Below are 18,357 nucleotides of genomic sequence, written 5' to 3'. Positions count from 1 at the left end.
GGGGGGGGGGGGGGGAATCGTACTTAGGGTTTGAGTCTCAACTCAAAAAACCATGAACTAGCCAAAATCCAGAGCGAGATCGAAAGAGAAAAGTACTTACCCAGCCATGGGAGCTTGACGAAGAAAAAGATCAGAGAAGCAGAATCGGGAAAACCCTAGACAAGTCTCTCTCGCTCTCGAGACGCTTAAATGGATACAATTGCAAAGTAAGGATATTCTCAAAACTCGAGTCCGGGATTAATACTACTACTGTTTTCGCTTAAGTACGAAATAAAGTGTTAAAATCTTTTTTTTTTTTCTTTCTTTTTAATAAAAGATTTTGAGAGACAATAAAATCTCGTCCCGAGCGAAATATAACTGGGAAGTGGAGAAGAAGAGAGAGAGAGAGAGAGAGAGAGAGAGAGGCGCCAGTTTATGTTTTCTTTTTGGAAGTGTGAGGGCATTTATTGAGTGTGACTCGGTCCGCATAAATTCGACGACTTTGCGTTGACTTCTATCGTAACAAGTACACGCTTGTCGTATAGATCAACGGTTAGGATGATCTCTTCCGTGGTTCTAATTATTTAATTAAGTAATACGTACTACCTTATATTATAATCATACAGAGATAAAGGATTGGCTTAATGATGTTTATTTATTTATAAATGTACTTTTATGATACTATGCGACATAATTTGGTGGACTTTCTCACTTTCCAGAGAATGTATTAAATTATATTTTAAATCCAAATATTGAAGAAGACAAAAAGCCATTAGTGTTTTATCATCCACCTTCACACATATTGAGTTTTGAGCGCTCTAAATTATTATCAAATATTATACAATTATTATATATAAATATTTATATGTTTGTATCTAATTAGTTTAGGAAATCTATTTCATATATGAATGTATGCAAACCCTAATCATTATTCTCAACTCATGAGATTAAATATATCCATTTTTTAGTACTTGTACATGCTAAAAAATATTATTGTGTAAACGATTGTGTATATAACACGACAAACTGATAATATTATACCAATACAACTTATATAAGAATTGGATTCCTAATTATATTAATATTATGATTTTGAACAGGGTTAATTGTATTTTAGTCCAAAACAAAGAAACATTAAAGGTAATTATATATAACATATATAGCCAAATTATATAAGAATGAATTTATACTTAGAATTAGCTCTATATAATAGAGCTAATTTTGCACAAGAATTGGACTCATACTTGTTAGTTTTCCCCTTATTGCTATGGACAGGATACACTTGAAGACGATTTTTAAACATAATTACATGTGATTGTGAACATTGTTTTTGGTATATTTTTAGTAGGAAAATTCTTGTTTTTGTTCAGCGGTTTTTGAAATTAATTCACAATTGTAGATTCTAAATCATTAGTCATTTTTAATATATATTTTTATTTAGTTGTCTCTCGTAGTTGTTAGTTTAATCTATAGCAGTCAAATCAAAAACTTGGAGGCTTTTTGCAAGCAAGGTAGATATCCAACAGCAGCTTATGGCAATTGATGCAAGTGGAGCATATGGCAATCGATACTGCTCGGGCTGATTTACTTTTCAAAATTGATGTATCTGCTAACTCTAGACAATTGAGATCATTTTTTGTTTTTGTTTTGTTTTGGATTGGAAAATGTTATCCAATAACAGCCTATAAGCTTCACTTGGAGGTAGATACATTGTTTATTTTATTATGCATCTTCATTCTAGATCATAGTTTTAAATGTTATTGGATGAATGATTTGTAAATTCATATAGAATTGTAAAATTATAAAAATCAAAATACATGAATTTTGAAATAACATGTTTAATCCATGAATTTGAATCTTTCTATATTTCACTTTTAAATCCATTCAATTAAAACATAATGTAAATTTTTTTTAATCTAAAATCAAATCATTAACCGAATAACATGAAATTTTTATTTATAAATCATATAAGCAATAACACATGATTTTGATAAATATTTAAAAATTAATTATTGAATAACAAATGATTTTTTGATTGGATTTCCAAATCCATTAAAATCATAAAAATCATAAAAATCATTAACCCCTCTAGTATCCACGCCTTATCCTCAACATTCTCATAAAAGTTTGAACAATCAAAACAATAGCCAAAGTAGTTCCAACCTTTCTGAATGTCCATATTTAGAATGATTTTACTGTGATAAACCACTTCACCCAGAAACTGCAGCGTTGGGGAGGGATCTTGAGGCGTTGGTATCATAGATTCAACAAAGATAGAATGATTAGAATAACATTTCCTTTTGCCTGAATTTGCAGTTTCTCAACTAGCCAATATTTTCTTTAGAGAATGATTAGAAGGAAATTTAATCAAATCCACTTATCCTAAAAGTGGAGTCATGTATCAAGTACAAAACAATACAAAGTTTTTTAAAAATAACGAACCAATGTAAGTACCGGCTCTTGCTTTTTCGTGTCTCACGGCATAGATACCTTGCTCACTTAAAAGATAAAAGTATAATAACTACCCATTTCACTCTGTATAAAATATTTTATTTGGAGGTTAATTAGAGATCACTCTTTGCAAGTGTGCACTGAGAGATTAAGGAAATGCTAACCCCATAATCTAATATCGAAAGGCATACAGAATGAACGAAATGATCTAACAGAATTATCTGTCTCATCACTACAGAGTTGCGTAGTTTGGTTCTCCAATGAATAAGTCAATACTGGCATTTAGGCCCAAACCTTTACCAATGTCAAATGAATCGAACCATTAATATAAATCAAGATATATAAATCAGAGGAATATTAGGAGATAACATCAGAGCTAACTCAACACGGCAGCAGTCTACTTAGTGGCTTGGTGGGGAAAATAGACTTCTCAAAAATACAAATAAGAAGCTACTATCACCATAGTATCATTTAGAGTTCACAAAGAAGAAAAACACACGATTAAGGAGAAGGAGCAATGATTATATACTTGAACGAGAGGGATGTGACACGTAAGTTGCTGGTTTAAACCTGCTTTGAATGATGTCTCGTAGCAACACTAACATAGAGACAGTACTAAAAATGACCATATGAGTATCACACTATATATGACTTATTTAAAAGACGCATTTTAAGAGATTGCACATGACATAGAGTATCGAAAAAAACAAAGAACAATCTGCCAATATCCAAACACAAACTTAACAAGAATTATTTAAAAGAAAGATTTGAAACAACATGTCCGTACCGATCTCTCTCGCTCTCACACAAGGACAGAGTAAGGTTGTCTCCTGCTTCCACATTGTAATGTGCAAGTGACATGTTGTCGTCCTCTAACACCCCGGCTTTTCCAGTTAACTTCAACCTCCTGTGTGGTGGAATTTGGATCGCCGCAGCTATTTTCTCCTTCAAAGTCGCCACATTTTGCGATAATGACTGCAGTGTGATGTCAAAGGCATTGGAAACAGAAACCTTGATTGGAGCTGAACCCTGAAAAATGTACCAAGTCATAATTTATTAGATAAAACAACAACAAACAACTCAGACAAAGACGTATCTAGCTAGTAAGAGCCCGAAGAAATGAAAACATCACCGGGTGTTGAGCAAGATCAAACTGGTCTTTCGGAACAAGGGTGGCTGGTTCATCAAACGTGTGTGTCTTTGTCTTTGGCTCAGGTTCATCATCATCATGCTCCATGTTAGCAAAATCTTTCTCAAGAGAAGCATGCCAATTAACCAATGACATCACCCCTCCTTCCCACCATCGAAACGCCTGGAGAGAAGTCATCTGAAGAAGAAGGAAAAAACCATCCTGAACGGCTGCTGCATAAGCGTCACTGTTGCTCATCTTTTCTTCCAAATCTTTAGGGGGCGGAAATACTATGGAATACTCGAGAACAAACCGAAAGAAACGTGGGAAGTAGCGATTATCTTGATTGGTAAACTCAAACCCAGCTCCTCTTTTTCTCAAAGGCAGCCAAAAACGGTTACCATACCAAGCTGCTAACTGCGCTGTGAGCTTCATAGTCTCAAACTCCTTGCGCTTCATCCCTTTAGGAAGTCTGACTTCCAGGAGATCAGGCAGACAAACTTTACCATCATCATCATCATCATAATCATCATCATCAAGATTAGCTCTATAGTATTCGGTAAGAGGCTCAAGTACAACAACTTTCTTCTTCTCAGTAGCATCGTGATGATTAGCTCCGACATCTTCTTCTTTTTTTTGTTTTTTTTTTGTTTTTCTTGGATCAATGTGAAGAACGCTTCTTCTTCTTCATCTTCTTCTTGTTTCTCAGAAAGGTGTTCAGCGAGCTTTTGCTTGTAATATCCGTGTAAGGGATCTTCTGAGCTCTTCAGAAAGTTGAAGTTGAGGCTTTCATCATGGAGTTTAGCGTTAATGATAGACTTCTCCTTCTCAGACCCGTGTTCCGCTACATAACGTGCCGTCGTCTCCACGAATGTTTTCATATCTGGAGGTGGTGGATAGTCTTTCATATCTAGAGGTGGCAGGTTTTGCATTTCTGGAGGTACTGGAAAGCTTATCATATCTGCAAGTTCTACAAGGTTTTGCATATCTGGAAGAAGTGGTAGAAGGTTTTGCATATCTGCAAGTGGTGGAAAGCTTTGCATATCTGGAAGTGGTGGAAGGTTTTGCATATCCTTACTAGACATTTTATTTTTCTACAACCATAGATGAAATTAAAAAACAAATCAGATTCTTCGTTTTATGCATAAACTATCAAAATCTACCGTAAACACACAAAAATTCACTCCATGGAATAAACAAGAAATCGATGGATCCGTACCTCAGCCGGGAAGAAACAGCCCTGCCGTGTGTCGTCGTCGTGAAGAAGCGGAGAAGGATGGGTTGGTTAATAAAATGATGATATGCGACACAATTTATTATAAATTACATTAATAATCAATTTATCCAAAAACCAAACATATTATTTTCATCATCATCTCCTCCACATTTTTTTCTCTGATTTCAACAGATTAATTGGTTTGACACCAAAAAGGTCGGGATCAAATTCAATTTCCCAAACGTAGAAACATCTTATAATAATAAGTTGTCACTTTTTTTTTGTGTTTCTTACATTGGTTTTTCTTCTCAACGATACAAGCACACGTTGCTAAAACAAAAACCTACAGCTTCCTTACAGAAACTGATGAAACCTTAGATTTGCTTGTTGATGGTGTTTTAGACAATGCTGAAGCTTTGAAACCTCCTCTCAATAGACTCGACGCTGATGCTGCGCTTATCTTCCTTCTCTTTGCTTCTAACTCCATTCTTTTCTTGCTCGATGATGACATCGAGTAAGATGACTCGGGAAAAATGGAAGATGCATGGATTAGTGCTCGTTTGTCCTTTCGGTTCTTGTCAAACTTGGTTTTGAATTTCACGTTTGATGCAGCTTTAATATCTTCTTCACTCTTTGGAAGAAGTCGTATCCCCAAACCTATCTTCCTTGAGGCAGCCTCTTCTTCTGCTACACGTTTTCTGTGTCCCTGGCAAATGAGAACAAAGTTAGAACAGAGGAATCGATATTGCAAGCAGAGCGAAACTTGCAAATTGGAACTAACCCTAAGTTGTGCACGTAGAGCTCTGTTTATAGAGTAATCATCAGCATGTCTTGCATCAGAGACTCGCTGGAGACGGACCAAAAGCGGTTCTGCTGCTTTCTTCTTCTGCAAATCTACTTCTTGGTGCTCTAGACGATAAAACGGGTCTGCAAGCTTTCCCTTCTCTGCACAAGTTTATCCAAAAGCATGTCAAGAATAGTTAGACAGAACAAATAACAAGGATAAGCTATTTAGAGGCCTATAGAGCTTCTAAATGCAAACTTGTAGTAGAAAGATGGAAACCAACCTTCCTCAGCAGTGAGCTCCATGATTTCTGCATCTTCTACATCATACTCCTCGACCTTCTTCTGGGCACCACTAGTGATTACATACTCGCAATTCTGAGGATCAGTCTGAATGACTATCTCATGTTTGCAGCATGGTGATTTCATTGCAAAGCTCCATATCTAACCATGATAAGATATAAACCTCAGCCATAGTTTCATAGCAAGCGAAAAGAGAATATACAATGCAACGTACATGTATTTGAGCAATCAAATATTTTTTGGGACAAAAGTAAGTGATCATCAATAAAAGAAGGACTCTCAATCATACCTTTGTAGAATAATAGTTCCCAACTTGCTTCTTTTCTGCATTAAATCTAACACCCTTGCCAATCATAGAATTGCAGCCACCACACCATATATTATAAGGCATCTCGAACCTGAACACAAAATAAAAGCACGTATGAAAAATTTAACCAAAGTGAGAGTACCCTGCTGCCAATTCAACAAAAACAAAGCTTCTGATCAATAATCAAGTGAAATTACACAAGGCAAAGACTTTAACATCGAGCCATGCCAATTCACTGACAACAACTCAAGCCTAATACACACTTTTTCCTACTTATAAACATCATAATAGTTTGATGTTAAACTTTGGTTTAGCCTCATCTTCATGGATCACAGAAGCAACCAATTGAACAACTAGTTTGAATTCAGCCAAAAAGTAAGTAGCATCTTTTCTTCCAATGTTACAACTTGGGAACTAAGGCAGTCACTGCAATGATGAGCTAATAAAAATAGTATTTGATTATATATAAATTTACCTAATGACCAAAATCCCTTCGCCTATCTTCTTTGCTCTCTCTCTGAGAGGATGCTGTCCTTGAAACTTGTTCAAGGAACCTTGATCTGGAGTCCATTCCGGGGGATAGTAAAAGTTATCCGCCCTGGCAGCTGATAGAGTCGACTGCAAACACACGGGAAACAAATTGAAAAGAATTAACACATGAAACTGAAAACAATGAAAAAACACCAAACCAGATAGGAGAAAAGTATATATAATACAGATTACAGAACGCAAACAATTGATTCGATTAGACAAATCATACAGAAAAATTTGCAAATTACCGACGAACCATATCCTAATCAATTGGAAAAAAAGATAAAAATTACTCATAACAAACCCTTGTGAACAAAAACCTAGAAACCAAATCCTAGCACCGATGAATGCGAATACCCTAAAATTCCCAAAAGAGACTCATACTAATCGCAGACATAATCAATCTTAAGCACTTAGAGCTACGGGGATCCATTAAAACGAGCAAACACAGTTTATCCCCAATTTTACAACCATCGAGAAGCAGAAGATCAAAATATAGCATATCCCCCAATTGACTTATAGACCAAATTAACGATGAATTGAGCAAACGATATAAGACGTACCATCTTGTTTCAATCGAGATTGATCAAATCGATCTTCGTAATCTCCTCCTCCTCTGTGATGTTCAATCGCAAACAAAATCTTCTTTGGTGAAAACTGAACAGACTTGGTAAATTCACAGGTAACGAATCTTCTTTCTACCTCAGCAAAACGTTGCCGTGTTGATATATATATTTTCCAACGCGTTCGCGGATTTATAAATAACACGTAAGCTAATTCTTTTTTTTCTTATGGTCAATGTCGGTAATATTTTTTAAAAATAACAACAAATTGTTAATATATTTAGACGTGAAATAAAAGCAGTTTGAAAACGCGAAGGGCGTTTAAAATTAATCGGATGAGTAGAACGCAAACGTGAATTGTGTGTGTCGATGTGTCAGTTCCGATATTGTAACGCCTTTTATTACAAGCGGCTCTAGTTCGTTGAGCTCTCCGGCGAAAATCTGATCTTTTTGAATTTACCAAAAACAAAAACAAAAAAATGGTGTCTTTGGTAGCTTCTTCTCTTACATGCTCAAGCCTTACTCTGAATTTTATGCGGACGGAATCACCAGTTTCATCCTCCAAGAAGCGTCGATCAGCTTATGTGGTGGCAGCAACATCTTCGAGAGATGATAACGATACCAAATTCGTCACCTTTCTCGGAAAAGGCGGCTCCGGCAAGACCACCGCCGCTATTTTCGCCGCTCAGGTATTTATATATGATAAAAGAAGGCATTTTTATGATTTCTTTCTCATTGCATTTCATCAATCTTGACGAAAGTACTGAAATTTACTCGGCATTGAATTCTGTATCCTATAATGTTTAGAATTGAGTGTTGTTGTATTGATCTGATCACTCTGCTTAGATTTTTTTGATGTTTTTGCTGTCTTTAGAATTTTGAATTATGTGTTGTTGTTTTGTTTGCTAACTAATTTTTTTTGAGGGGGAATGGTTTTGCTAATAGCATTACGCATTGGCTGGATTGAGTACATGTTTAGTGGTACAAAATCAAGACCCTTCTGCTGATTTCCTCCTTGGAACCAAGATTGGGAATACTCCTACTTTGATCAACGACAATCTCTCTGTCATTAGGCTTGAAACCACAAAAGTGCGTTCCTTTTTGTTCTTGTTTCCATCTTCTTCGTATGCTTTATGTCTGTTTCAGGGTTTGATATTACTTAACGACGATTCTTTGAAACACTGCAGATGCTTCTAGAACCTCTTAAACAGCTGAAGCAAGCAGACGCTCGACTTAATATGACCCAAGGGGTTCTTGAAGGGGTAGGTATGTGACACACTACTTCGTATCTGCGAGTTTCGAGAGAAAAATATATTTGGGATTTTGAGTCTTAATTTGTTTTTCTTTGGCTATTGATGTGTAGTAGGTGGTTGGTGAAGAGCTAGGTGTGCTTCCAGGGATGGATTCAATCTTTTCTATGCTTGAACTCGAGAGGCTTGTTGGTTTCTTTAGGCAAGCAACCCGAAAGAACCACAAGGGGAAGAATTTTGACGTTGTGATTTACGATGGCATTAGCACTGAGGAAACTCTTCGGATGATTGGTCTAAGCAGCAAAACAAGGTCTCTTTTATGTTTTGCTTTTTTTTTTTTTTGGCTTCTGCTTCTTTCCCTTCTTGTATTCTTGTAGCCCTTAAGGAAGTTTGCTTTTTTGCAGATTGTATGTGAAATATCTGAGAAGTTTGGCTGAGAAGACAGATTTGGGGAGGCTAACAAGTCCTTCCATTATGAGATTTGTTGATGAATCAATGAACGTAAGCGGCAATAAGTCCCCTTTCGATGGTATGACAACTCCTGCCATGTGGGATACTTTGGAACGTTTCTTGGAGGTGATCTGTTATCCCATAACTCAGTGTCTTCAAACTAATTTTTGTTCCTAAATCACATATGGAATTTTGCAAAATGTAGACTGGCGCTTCTGCTTGGAGAGATCCAGAGAGATTCAGGAGTTTCCTTGTAATGGACCCAAACAATCCTATGTCTGTTAAAGCTGCATTACGGTATTGGGGTTGTACAGTACAAGCAGGATCTCATGCTTCTGGTGCGTTTGCTATTTCTTCTTCTCATCTGACAAGCAAAACACCAAAAGAAGATTTTTTGCCTCTACCCTTTGCTTCTGCATCGGTTCCATTTACTATAAATGGTCTGGATTGGGACAAAATACTGCTGGACCAAGCGAATGCGAGTATCCGGGAACTTCTTTCTGAAACAGTAAGGAATGGAAGCAGCTTGACAACAACGGTAACGTTTGATGCAGCAAAGAAACTGGTGACTCTTTTCATGCCGGGGTTTGACAAATCTGAAATCAAACTGTACCAGGTAAAAAGCTTTCTCATCTCCCTCAGACTCTCACCTACATTTGTAAAGCTATCTCTGTACTGGCATAATGTGATTGCCTGCAGAATTCTTCTGTTCACATATGGAAATAAGAACTGAGAATGGTTTTTGGTTTTCTTGCTGAATTTGCAGTACAGAGGAGGTTCTGAGCTCTTAATAGAAGCCGGGGACCAAAGACGGGTGATTAATTTACCGTCTCAGATTCAAGGAAAGGTTGGAGGAGCCAAGTTTTTGGACAGAAGTCTGATCATCACAATGCGGTAATACATTTTAGAAGAACTAATTTGTTCTTTTTTGTACACCAAAGATGTGTAGTTTATCCCCAGATCCAATACAAACAAAGTAATGAAAGAAAGAAAACTCAAGAAGACAAACATTTGGGACGATCTTGAGATGAATAAACAAGTTTCTCATTACCAGAATGGCTCTGATACTTTGGCAAAACAGCAGCAGTTACAACAATGCAACTGAGTAGAGCCAAGCCAAGTCCTAGACCGTTGACAGTCATTGATTCAGAACCGCGTCTGGGGACGTTCCTCTTAGTCTGAAGGAACGTCAGTTTCTCAAGCAGTCCGGTCTCTGCGGTGGCAATGGCTAGACCGTATGTATAGAGTCCAAAGAAGACGTGCCATGGAAGAAACGTGGTTCTTGTTGTTCGTACTTCTCCTCTATGCCAGAAGCTCATGAACCCAGTCACCCACTGCAACACAACGTCATTATTATTAAATCTTCAAAACTGGTCTCACTAACTCTAGAGTTAACAAGGCCTTTTCGTAAATGCTGATAACTTGACGCCTCAGTTTCACATTTTCTTAAGAAACTGTAAATTACAATTAATAAACACCGGAACTTCAGCAATAAACTATGTAGGACATAATTAATAAGAGCATAGGTTGAAGTAACAGTCATGACTGGTTCTTTAATAGTCTTTTAGGGGAATCTTGTCAGCTTTAGCTTCCGTAACAAATCAGAAACTAATCCCAAGTGGCTATATAATTCTTCCTTTGTCCATTCTTTGCATTATTGATGGCAAACATTTCAAAAGAAGAGAAAGAAATTATAATGACAGCAACGTGTAATCCGCACTTTTAAAACATACTATATACGTTTTAAAAGACTTGGAAAGCATCTACTTCTTTTTCGATGATGCATTAAAAAATTCATGTCAGATGCTTAATAGTATTATATCTATAGAATAAAATGAAAATATAATATTGGTAGGTGGAAATAGAAAAAGACGAACCTGGGCAGCGAAGAGAGAAACAGAGAGTAAGCCCATCCAAGAATGGAGACTGTAGAAATTGGCAAATACTCCACGTTGGTAATGGAACTTTGTCCAAATCCCAAACACAGCAGAGGCCAATGCCACTCCTTGTAGCCATAGATGTACTGCTTTCTTCGTTTTCCTTGAACCAGGTAACCATTTGTGTATTAGAATCGCTGCAGATCACAAAACCCCCAGATTCTTGATTAACATATTCAAGAAAGAAAAGAGGAGGAAATCTTCATCAAAAGAGCATAAAGAGGGATGATCATCACTACCTTCTCCACTTACAAGAATGAAGCCAATCACCATCAGCAGAGGATGGAGAGTCTACATAATTATAAACTCTTGATTAGATATTTTGAGATCCTATTGAAATCAAAGAGAGCAAGGAGTGTGATATGATTACAGAGTAGCCGAAGTCTTGACCAGGGAGGAAGAGAGCCCAGTACAGAACCGAAACTGCAATTACTAAACCGGAGAGTCTCGCAAACAAGACCAGTGATAGTCTTGAAGAACCCACACTTCCCATTCTAATTATGTCTCTTCAAAGTTGAGTAGTAGTAGTCGTACACAGTAGAGTACAGTCTCTCAGACTCCGAGAGTTGCCGACAAGAAGATGTTTTATGAAACCAAAAAAGACATTTATGGTTCCGTTCCGTATAAAGACCTCTCTCTCTTTATACGGCCCATGTGATTTAACATTTAAGGCTGCTGGTACTGTGCTCATAGTCAAAATGTTGACTTTTTAAGTCCAGGGTAACCCACCATGCTTAAACACTTATACAATAATCAAGAAGCTATTGAGATAAAAATAAACATTTCATAGCACCAAACGGGAAGTCTACAAAAGTGCAAAATAACATTGATCGAATATAAGAAGAAAGACGCTATTACCAAGTCTTAAAACAAAGATCCGAAATCAAATTGATACACTCGAAAACCACACAAGGGGGTTTAACAGAAACATTACACAAGACTCATGGTTTTTTTTGTTTTATTGCCACACATACCGAAAGCACGAGCTCCCACTGGGTTTCTTGAGTCTTTAGAACCCTTTATAGCAGAGCTTTTTAGGAAGTACGATTTGATACGCCTCTCCCCTGGCCACGCCCACCATATCCATAGCCACCGCCGCCACCACCACGGCCACCATAACCGCCATAACCACGGCCACCATAACCACCCCGTGAATAACCGTTTCGACCATAACCACCACGCCCTCCTCGACCTCCTCTGAATCTCGAGAACTCACCAAATGTCTGGAATCATTACCAACACCGTTTGTTAGTCAATCAGTTTCTCTCAAGATACTGGAAAATTAAGTATCACCAGAAACGAGAGGGGACTATTTCCAGTATGCTATTCGACTGTGGAAATATATAGATCGTACCTCAGTATCTAGTTTTCTTTGCTCTGAGAACCTAGGCCTTGCATTTTGGGACTCTCGGTCAATGTTGTTTGATGAGAGGCTATCGAAAAAGTCGTCTTTGTTGTAAACAGGCTACATCAATTAACAATGTGTATGAGACCAGAGAAAGGGAACATAATGGCTTTACTTGATTGGCTTATAAGTCTACTTCACTTACTTTGACCTCGATCTTAGGCAGCTCAGCCTCATCTACAATCGGGGAATCATCGTCTTCATCACCATCAAGGGTAGAACTCTTCCCAAGATGACCCCATACTTCATCCTTGTTGAACTTTTCATTCATCGCGGTGAAATCAAAATCTTCAGTGAACTTCATTACCTGGTGTGATCTCTGCCAACAAGGAAAATTATTAGCATACATGGCTATAGTTCATATTATATTTTTAACTAGTGGATCTTTCCTTCGGTAGAAACAAACAAAAGCCTCGTCACATTATACAAATCAGTGAGAAGAATATTACCCCTGCTCCTCTTCCTCTTCCTCTTCCACGTCCCCTGTAACCATTATGAGTTGGGAAAGAATGCCCGTTTGGCTGAGAAAAAAGAAATAGCAAATCAGTTAAAACTGTTATCACCAAGAAGACTTTATAGGTTGACGGTAAAATCTACTACACCAAGGAAAGAACCTAGAGATTTTCATGCTTCTTTGACAAAGGCAAAGAGACATAGTATGGAAAAATAAAATGAGCATTACTACAGTTTCAATTAGATAACAGTTACACGTTATTCCAGCTATAACAGTAACACGTTATTCCAGCTATCTCAGACATTAGCGAATGTAAGATCATATCATGATATATCTATTAAAAATTTGGCAATATATGTAAATATAAAACCTTCTGAGTTGGCCTCGCAGAGGAAGGCAATGGCAGTATTGGAGGTTGGGCTTCGGATGTAACTGGAACAGATTGTTCCAACCCAGCTGATGATGATACTTGGACCACCTCAACATCTTTATCTACATTTGTAGAGGGTGGGGACAAAGAGACTGCAGAGGATCCAGACTGCAGCAGTTGGCCAGGAGTAACCAACAAAGGTTTTGGCTTATCTTGGCTAATGGAACTAGAAACTCCAGCAGCAGGAGCAGATGTTAATGGTGTTGCCTGCGGCTGAGAAATTGGACCAGTAACTACACTAGGCTTGTTCGGCAGTGAAAGGCCAGGACTTGCTTCTGTGGCTCTAGTGGTTGATAGAGAATAGGGAAGCACATTAGTATCCTGCGGTAGGGTAGGAGGCGCAGTAATAGGAGCTTTGTTCGAGAGTAACGGAGGTGCCATCTCTGAAGATAGTGAAGGAGATGGTGCTGATTGCAGTGTAGATTGCAGGCTTGACGACAGCGTCACAGGTGGTAGAGCAGGGAAAGGCAATGAACTAGGTGCTAGAATTTGAGAACTAGTACTAAAAGGAAATAATGACGAGGGTGGTTCTGGCAAGCTCGAACCCTGCATATTTGATGGACCAGTAGGTGGAGGGGTATTAAAGTTAGGATATTGCAGGGGTTGCTGCAGAGAATTGGGCATTGGCAGCCCATGAGGGGGTCGAATCAGAGACTGTTGATGCAATTGGGGAAGGCCACTGGGAGGTGGGGTGTAGAATCCTTGCCAATACATTGGCGGTTGTGGCGATGCTCCCCATGAAGGAAGATTTCCACTAGGCTGATACAAAGGCATTGAGTTTTGAAATCCCATCCCGTGTTGTCCAGGTTGTCCAGGTTGTCCATTATGAGAACTAATGTCAGGCAGTGACCCACTCGCGGTAGAAGGCAAGCTACCAGATGTTGGAATCGGGCCAGGGAAGTGAGACTGCAAAACAATAGAGAGTGGAGAATGAGGACGAATCAATTGACTGTAAAATCACAGAAAATAATATCCTACAACATTTCTAACATTCACCTGAATTATAGCAGGGTCATTATTTATAGTAGGTGGAGGAGGCTGAACTGGTGGAGAAGCTTTGACTTGCAAATCCTGCCAACAACAAGAACAATTAGAGTCCAAAGTGTGGAGGCTGACGCCACTAATAAACTAATTGCATGAAAGCATTAGCATAATCCTGCCCGGGATACCTTGATATCAGTTCCACGGAACAATATGTACTCATAAACTTTTTCACTTGGAGGAACTTGCGGACCATCTTTTTTCCTTCCTTCAGTTCCAAATGATCGAACTACACACAGGAGAAAATTTCAGGGATCAGAACAAATCAATCTCACCAAAAACTACCCCATCGACCACTTAAGACTAATCTTTCTAGCTCAACCAATAGTTTCAAGGCATCACAATTACAATTCAATAGCTTGGATTATAGACATGAACACTTCATTTACATGAATTCCAAGCACAAGAACAACATCTCTTACAAATCGAGCTAAAACAGTTCAAGATTGGAGCAAAAATTCACAAGACTAACCAAACAATTGAGTTTCTACCAAATTATAAAGAGAACACAGGGCGATACACCACCGGAATCAGACTACGCATCTAATTAGATTATTCAAAAACGGAAGTGGAAAACGAAATCGTACCGTTTTGAAGTCCGATACTAGATTCATCTGTATTAATATTGTAAAGGATCCCTTCGTATCTGATCTCGCTCTTAGACGTCAAACTAATCAAGCTCCCAACGTAAGAATCCGCACCGGGGCTCGATTTCGCACCCGTATTCTCAGCCGCCATATCCGATCTATGTCTCTCTTTGTCGAAGAAATCACAGACAAAGAGAGAGATTCACGAGAAATAAAGAAAAAAAACTACAAGTCAAGAGACGGCTAACACACACACTCAAGGTTCCTTGATCCCCTTCTTCTTCTTATTCTTCTTCTTCAACAGAGAGAGAGAGAGAAAGCTACAGAAGAAACGATTAGGGTTTACTCTAATTTGGGGAGATCGAGCATCTCTCTTTTTTATTATCCATTCCCGTAAAAAGCCCAATTCGGAGAAAAAAATATTAAAAATAAACCTATCTGACCATATTAGCCTGGTATAGCTCCATTGACTTTTATTTAACCACTAATCGTACTACGACACGTGTACACGTGCAGGACCTCTTTCGTAATTGGCCCTCGATGGTGTGTTTTAGGCAAACAAAACCACGAGCGAGCCACGAGCCACTCCAATTGCTCGGCTCGTGTTCGCGACTCTGTTTACATAATTAACCCTGTGCCTTTGAAACATTTGCACTCGTGACCTCACGAAACCATGAAGACACATAAATAGGAAAAGAGGAGACTCTTTGGATTTAGCAATCTATGGGCTTTTGAGGTATGATGCCATTTTTGTGGCTGTTTCTTTATGAAGCATCTGTTGAACACTTTTTATGCTTCTTTTGTTGTTACATAATAATTTGTTTTCTCCTGTTTTGGATTTTCCGCGAATGAAGTTAGCTTCCACATGACAAACAATACGGGCACATCTCAGTGTGTTTCCTGATACGGGTCCTCTTATGTTTCTTATGTTACTTGATTTGGTAGGGTCTCTAGTAAAAACTTATTGTTTCTAGTTTTAGATTGAAATGGCTTCAAACTTTAATAGTATTTGGAACCAGAACATTTGGATGATAAAAGTGCGACTGTGACTTGCTCTAAGAAATGTATTTGTGACTTTGTGAGTCTAAGTTAGCTGAAGCAAATGCTTTGGCTGATGGTTTTATTGATGGATATTATTTAAAAGTAGTAAGAAATAGGCTCATATATGAAGAGAGAAAGCATTTGGTGATGATATAAAGATATTTAATAAGCAGAAGAGAGGTGGAAACTTGTTCTCAAATGTGGGTTGAACTGTGGAAGTCTCTTTAAACCAGTAGGTCATTTCTCTTGATTATATTTACATTTTTAACCCGCAATTTGGGCTCACCAATTAATGGATCTCTGAGAGATCATCTCTCGAACCCGCAATCAAATGCCAAACTTCGGTGAAGTCCTTTTTGGTATGAATAAAATCTCGGTTTACTTGTAAAAGCCTAAAATGAGCCAAAGTCAAGTGTGAATGCGAGTTTGGATAAAAAGATTACCACTATGTTGTCATAATGGTAATAAATTCACAAAAGTGGGTTTCTAGCATACCATAGGAGTTGTTACCATTCCGTTTTCCACAAATGGAACTTCTTGTCATACCACCAATCCCAAAAGATTGCCAAAAAGACCAAAATAATATGATTAATTGAATATACATAGTAAAGGAAGTATGCATAGAAGAGTATCACCATCAAATGAAAATCCACATAAGTATACATAGAAAAGGAAGACAATCACATCATGAACGAAGAGTGAAAAATGTTCTCGTTACAAAACTTGCAAAAACGCACCAGCAATAGTTGTAAAGATAGATAACAAAGTCGGGCAAGAAATAATAATGCGGTAAATTACATAAACACTTTCGATTAGTTCAAACAAGATTATCTGCTAGCTTAGAAACATACTTCTTAACTTCATATTTTTCACTATCAGTGGTAATCTTTTTTTTTCCAACCTAACTTGCATTCACACTTTCACTTGTGTTCATCCTCGGTTTCAACTTCGGTTTCAACTTACAATGTCAACTGTTAAATCCAAAGTCAAGGTAAAGAAGGATGGACAACCAAGAGACATGCCTAACTTCAAGTCTAATTGGGTTATAGATGACATGTAATCAAATTGGACTAAAGATGTGTAAAAGTGTTTGTATATTTATAATTTTGAACGAATACAGTAAAAATAGTGATGAATGAAAAGTTTTTCTAGGTTTTTAATTATTTGCCAAGGTCCAAGAATTGTATTATAACCTACATCTCCAATTAATATCATAACTTCATCCTTAATGTGTCATTAATGGTCCTTAATTCGAGAATTAAATCTCAAGAATTTATGTTGATCATTTGACCATTCACAAGCTAAATACGTGAATCTTGACCTTTCTGGACCTTCTCACCAGATGACAATCTTAATAATGAAATGAGTCGAATTGTGCAATATATATATACGCGACACCAACAATCAATATCCACACTTATTTTATTTAATTTTTAACATTAATAGTTATACTTTACGTTCCATTTTCAAACTTATAATTATGTCAAATTTCCCAATAGGATTTGGACTTATATTCAATTATTCGTGTTCAAGGGAGACTAGGACAGTGTGGTTTTTGTTCATATACATATAGATGGTCTGTAACGAAAATGACGTATAGCATCTTTAAAAATCACAATTCAAGTTGGGAATAATAATTTAGAGTCTATAGTTTATCCACAAAACTAGTATATTTGGCCGCGCTCTATACCATCATTATAAGAGGGAACAAAAGAACCAATCATCTATGAGACATGATTACAACCTTTTAATAATTGAGCTAAAGCTTAACATAATGGATGTCATGTATATAGTATTACCCACCTTAAACTTTTTACAATCTTCAAAATCCGTCAAATTTTTATAAAAATCCTCAATAACTCATAAATGAGATATGAGTTCCCATGATTTGTAACGTTTCTATCTTCATTTCATTGTAAAGATCTGTAACGAGTTTTTCTTTTGGTTTTCAGTTAAAATATAAACTTTCTCATACACTTCAACTTAATTTGGNAAAAAAAAAAAAAAAAAAAAAAAAAGTCAAAACAGTCCAAAATTGGGAATCACACACATTGACACCGCCATATTATTCACAGTTGCGAAACGACGCGTGTCAATATCTGATAGCTTTGGAAAATTGTACGTAGGTCCTACCTACAACAGACCAGATATATATCACTCGCTTTGTACGGCATTTTCTTCACACCAAAAAAAGATCTCTCTCTCTTCTTCACACTCTCTCCCACACAGGTCTAGTCAACGACGGTCAAAGGTAGGTTTCTCAGGGGGAATCTAACAACGATGACGGATACGACGGACGATATCGCGGAGGAGATTTCGTTTCAGAGCTTCGAGGATGACTGTAAGTTGCTCGGTAGTCTCTTCAACGACGTCTTGCTCAGAGAAGTCGGCTCCGATTTCATGGAGAAAATCGAACGGACTCGTATTCTCGCTCAGGTTTCCTTTTTTTGACTTCTCTCTCTCTGTTTTCGAACCTCCGTTGTGATTTTTTTTTTTTTTT

General features: G+C 37.5%; 7 protein-coding genes across 8 annotated transcripts in view; 2 read left to right on the top strand and 5 right to left on the bottom strand.

The window, feature by feature from the left end:
- The window catches only part of LOC104756943 (NAC domain-containing protein 8), a 3,650-nt gene extending 3,269 nt beyond the window's left edge, over nucleotides 1-381 (bottom strand). The window contains exon 1 of the mRNA XM_010479610.2: nucleotides 101-381. Coding sequence (XP_010477912.1) covers nucleotides 101-108 — 8 coding nt within the window. The 5' untranslated portion in view covers nucleotides 109-381. The remainder of the gene's footprint in view (nucleotides 1-100) is intronic.
- On the bottom strand, nucleotides 3,133-4,644 carry LOC104759435. The gene is made up of 3 exons (XM_010482361.1): nucleotides 4,413-4,644; nucleotides 3,563-4,188; nucleotides 3,133-3,459 (listed from the first exon to the last, which is right to left on the bottom strand). The coding sequence occupies exons 1-3, from the start codon at nucleotides 4,642-4,644 to the stop codon at nucleotides 3,181-3,183; spliced, it is 1,137 nt and encodes a 378-aa protein (XP_010480663.1). The 3' UTR covers nucleotides 3,133-3,180.
- Nucleotides 4,977-7,408, bottom strand: LOC109124395 (coiled-coil domain-containing protein 130-like). Its single transcript, XM_010479611.1, has 6 exons — nucleotides 7,263-7,408; nucleotides 6,644-6,786; nucleotides 6,151-6,259; nucleotides 5,843-6,002; nucleotides 5,557-5,720; nucleotides 4,977-5,481 (listed from the first exon to the last, which is right to left on the bottom strand). The coding sequence occupies exons 1-6, from the start codon at nucleotides 7,263-7,265 to the stop codon at nucleotides 5,119-5,121; spliced, it is 942 nt and encodes a 313-aa protein (XP_010477913.1). The 5' UTR covers nucleotides 7,266-7,408; the 3' UTR covers nucleotides 4,977-5,118.
- Nucleotides 7,622-10,012, top strand: LOC104756946 (uncharacterized protein At1g26090, chloroplastic-like). The gene is made up of 7 exons (XM_010479612.2): nucleotides 7,622-7,951; nucleotides 8,208-8,351; nucleotides 8,450-8,524; nucleotides 8,629-8,822; nucleotides 8,917-9,088; nucleotides 9,168-9,578; nucleotides 9,729-10,012. The coding sequence occupies exons 1-7, from the start codon at nucleotides 7,742-7,744 to the stop codon at nucleotides 9,858-9,860; spliced, it is 1,338 nt and encodes a 445-aa protein (XP_010477914.1). The 5' UTR covers nucleotides 7,622-7,741; the 3' UTR covers nucleotides 9,861-10,012.
- Nucleotides 9,841-11,619, bottom strand: LOC104756947 (probable transmembrane ascorbate ferrireductase 4). The gene is made up of 4 exons (XM_010479613.2): nucleotides 11,270-11,619; nucleotides 11,139-11,190; nucleotides 10,840-11,036; nucleotides 9,841-10,296 (listed from the first exon to the last, which is right to left on the bottom strand). Exons 1-4 carry the CDS (start codon nucleotides 11,390-11,392, stop codon nucleotides 9,958-9,960), a joined length of 711 nt encoding a protein of 236 aa, XP_010477915.1. The 5' UTR covers nucleotides 11,393-11,619; the 3' UTR covers nucleotides 9,841-9,957.
- Nucleotides 11,702-15,213, bottom strand: LOC104756948 (protein decapping 5). The gene is made up of 8 exons (XM_010479614.2): nucleotides 14,817-15,213; nucleotides 14,358-14,458; nucleotides 14,185-14,259; nucleotides 13,129-14,094; nucleotides 12,754-12,825; nucleotides 12,450-12,623; nucleotides 12,254-12,364; nucleotides 11,702-12,122 (listed from the first exon to the last, which is right to left on the bottom strand). Exons 1-8 carry the CDS (start codon nucleotides 14,965-14,967, stop codon nucleotides 11,934-11,936), a joined length of 1,839 nt encoding a protein of 612 aa, XP_010477916.1. The 5' UTR covers nucleotides 14,968-15,213; the 3' UTR covers nucleotides 11,702-11,933.
- LOC104756949 (phosphoenolpyruvate carboxylase 4-like) overlaps nucleotides 18,039-18,357 on the top strand; it is a 6,313-nt gene continuing 5,994 nt past the window's right edge. For both annotated transcript variants that reach the window (XM_010479617.1, XM_010479616.1), the window contains exon 1: nucleotides 18,039-18,293. In XM_010479617.1, the coding sequence (XP_010477919.1) occupies nucleotides 18,138-18,293 (156 nt within the window). In that variant the 5' untranslated portion in view covers nucleotides 18,039-18,137. The remainder of the gene's footprint in view (nucleotides 18,294-18,357) is intronic.

Source organism: Camelina sativa, chromosome 17, assembly GCF_000633955.1.
Source record: "Camelina sativa cultivar DH55 chromosome 17, Cs, whole genome shotgun sequence".
NCBI classification, from domain to species: domain Eukaryota; kingdom Viridiplantae; phylum Streptophyta; class Magnoliopsida; order Brassicales; family Brassicaceae; genus Camelina; species Camelina sativa.
Note: the sequence above shows the minus strand (reverse complement) of the source record. Positions and strands in the feature narration are given on the sequence as shown.